This window comes from Melampsora larici-populina (assembly GCF_000204055.1).
Source record: "Melampsora larici-populina 98AG31 unplaced genomic scaffold MELLAscaffold_41, whole genome shotgun sequence".
Classification (NCBI taxonomy): domain Eukaryota; kingdom Fungi; phylum Basidiomycota; class Pucciniomycetes; order Pucciniales; family Melampsoraceae; genus Melampsora; species Melampsora laricis-populina.
The window spans coordinates 598,725-601,649 of record NW_006768805.1 but is presented as its reverse complement, the minus strand read 5'-3'; the positions used below and the strand labels follow the sequence as shown (position 1 = coordinate 601,649).

The 2,925-nt window shown below is 42.4% G+C and overlaps 1 protein-coding gene across 1 annotated transcript; it reads right to left on the bottom strand.

The window, feature by feature from the left end:
- Positions 1-1,118: 1,118 nt before the first annotated feature.
- Positions 1,119-2,925, bottom strand: MELLADRAFT_91321 (uncharacterized protein; the record flags this gene model as incomplete). The annotated part of the gene is made up of 9 exons (XM_007414122.1): positions 1,119-1,294; positions 1,350-1,448; positions 1,508-1,808; positions 1,892-1,944; positions 2,031-2,156; positions 2,225-2,338; positions 2,409-2,492; positions 2,565-2,648; positions 2,718-2,925. 9 exons carry the CDS (start codon positions 2,923-2,925, stop codon positions 1,119-1,121), a joined length of 1,245 nt encoding a protein of 414 aa, XP_007414184.1.

Below are 2,925 nucleotides of genomic sequence, written 5' to 3'. Positions count from 1 at the left end.
ATTTCGAGCCACCTCGATACTCGACCTCGCATAATTGAGATGTAGGTTTTGGCTGGAAGTTTCCTATCTTATAATAATATATCATGTCGCTCTGGGAAACATAGATTTGTTATTCTGTCTCTGTGAAGCTAGAAAAAGTTTGAATGGCTGAACCATTGAGACCAAACGTGCCTTGCTTGTCGATTGAAATTCATGCGATCAGACCCAATCCGCTGAGTAAGATAATTTGCTACACCTTGTGAACTACTTTAGATGAGGATAGAGCCAGAGAACGAGTGAATCACAGTGCACATACAAGCTCATGTACATACAAATGAATCATTGATCGTGAAATAAAACTTTCCATCTGTGCTACACTTCTTAAGGGCACAATGTATGAGCATTCAGATAACATTAAGTCTAAATTGAGTGAAGAATGTGCATGCATGTGTCATGCGTGTTGGTCTACATCTCTTTGTGCTATTGCTGGTGACTGGTATCTGTGGGCATAACCCACATTTTTCTGTTCCTATATGAGTGGAGGTATATCACACAATGGAACAAAATGGCTGTACTTGGTTCAGACTTTTGAATTACTTAATCAGTGTTTCTTCCGTTGAATTCATATTTTACAAGGTAAAAGTAACTTTGAAAAAACTGAAACTCAAAGAAAATAGAAACCATCAGATTATTGAATTGGTAAACTAGCATTGCCGTTGAATTCCTATTTCACGATATGAAAGTAAATTTGAAAAGACTGGAACCACAAGAAAGTAATAATAAAAAAATGCTTCCATACTTCTGCCACCAGGGCCAAGTAACAGAAGAAAAAATACAAGACATGCAGCGCAGCTTATTCAGGAAACCGCCTGTGGCATATGACTCGTCAATCACTATATTCAGATTGGGAGTCAACTCCAGGTTCATTATACTCCACTCCACTCTCTGACTCATCATCACCTCTTTCATGTTGCATTAGCTGTACAATACACCTCTCTTGGGTTCGAATGTCTTGTTCGGATCTGCTGCATCGGTGATGCAAAAGATCCAGCTGCTGTTTCAAGCTGGAGACCGTATCCCTGAGTTGATCAAGACATTCAGCTTGAATGTCGAGACGACGTGTGGCATCTTTGAGTGCTTTATCTATAAAAAATGATGGGCAGAGTCAGTAAGATCTCAGCCAACTTCAAATGGCAAAGTTCACCTTGCTCATATCGTTGTTGTTCATGATGCATGATCTTGGCAACTGATGTTTCCTCGATAACTTCGACTCTTTTCATTAGCTGGGAGACCGATGTCTCAAGCGTAGAAACTGCTTGTGTCGGCGTATCAGTATATATTTCATTGGCTATCAGCATAGTAGTACGTACTGATCTCCACACGGTGTCTTTCTTCTTGGAAGACATCGACACCAGACTTAGTTGTTGATGCTGGGTTTTTATGTGCTTGTATGTCTTCCGTGATAGCTGCTCATGAGCAAGTATTAGTGTGTGAAATTTGAATGTGGATGTTGATGATTATCACTAACCTAGGTCTTCAACACCAAGCAAGTCCACACTTGAGAGGTCGATGAGATCCTTCATTTCCGGAGTCACTGGATGGTTGATAAGATCATTGATTCCAGTCATCTTTGAGCTCGAAGGGATTTCATTTAAAGATTTTGACGGTTTGATAGATTCCAATTCATAAACTTGTAAGGCTTTGAGATCCTCCGTGCTGGCACTACCCAATAAGTCGATACGTGAGTTGTGCACAGCTGGAGTTGACTTGGGTGGTTCCATATGCGAAGGTCTGCTTGATTGTGAGAAAGGATAGCCCTTTCCAACTCGCTGTAATCATATAAGTTATGGGAGAAGAGATGATAAACAGCTTAGTTAGTATGAATAGGACCTTGGGCAACCGATAATCTGACCTTTGTTTCTTTCTTTGAAGGTTTTCTTGGAAAGTGAGGCGGTCCCTCGTCACCTGATGAACAGTACGTACGATTTACAATGGCCATGTGGCATGAGTCATTTGTATTTCAATATGATATTTGTGGAGACAACACCTACCCAAGTGAGCACGTTTGGAAAGCTGCTTGTGTGCAGTGGGGGAACCAGATCGCTTGAGTTGTCGTTCCCGTTCTGGTGGAATTGATAGTTGTAGGGGCTCTTGAGGTAAAACGACTGGTGGCAGAGCTAGCTCGTGGATCACCTATCAGAATCGCGAGATCATGATTGAACCGGTGTGAGATCAGGTCACTTACCAAACGTGGCACGCTTTGCGGGCTTTGCGCTGGAGGCTGGGGAACCAGATCGCTTGACTTTGCGTTCTAGTGCAATCGGTGGCTTGGGGACCTCTTGAGGCAAAACTGGCGGAGCTACAGAAGTATAGTTCACACGTCAGAACTGTAGAATGAATATCAACAGGAGTCCAATCAAGTTGCTTACCAAAATCACTCGAAGTGGAGGGATCAGATTGATTGACTGGTTGCTCGGCTTCGATTGCTGGCTGAGGGGATGATTGAGGCAAATCTGGAGAGACGCAAGTAAAAGTCAGAACACGTTGTTAATCGGATTGAAACAAACTGGAAATAAAAAGCCTACCAGGCATAGTCGTTTGGAGTTCGTTCAGTGTATTGGAACTGCTGGGCATCACTCCTGGTGCATCGCTCAGTGGATTGGGGAAAACTTTAAGGATGCATTGTCATGAGATACGTAAGATAGGAATTTATTCATCAATATAAGAAATACACTTACACTCAGGCTGTTTCTTCCGTACCATCTCGGCTACACTGCTCTTGCGGGTACTTGATATGACTGGAGATTTGGGATGATTGATACGTAGCCAATCCAACATCATTTGTTTTGTCACACCGGGTGCACTGGGATCAAACATCTCTAACCGAATAAATCCAAACGACACGATCTGATGTTGTTGGGAAGATAAACTACAACACTTGACCAT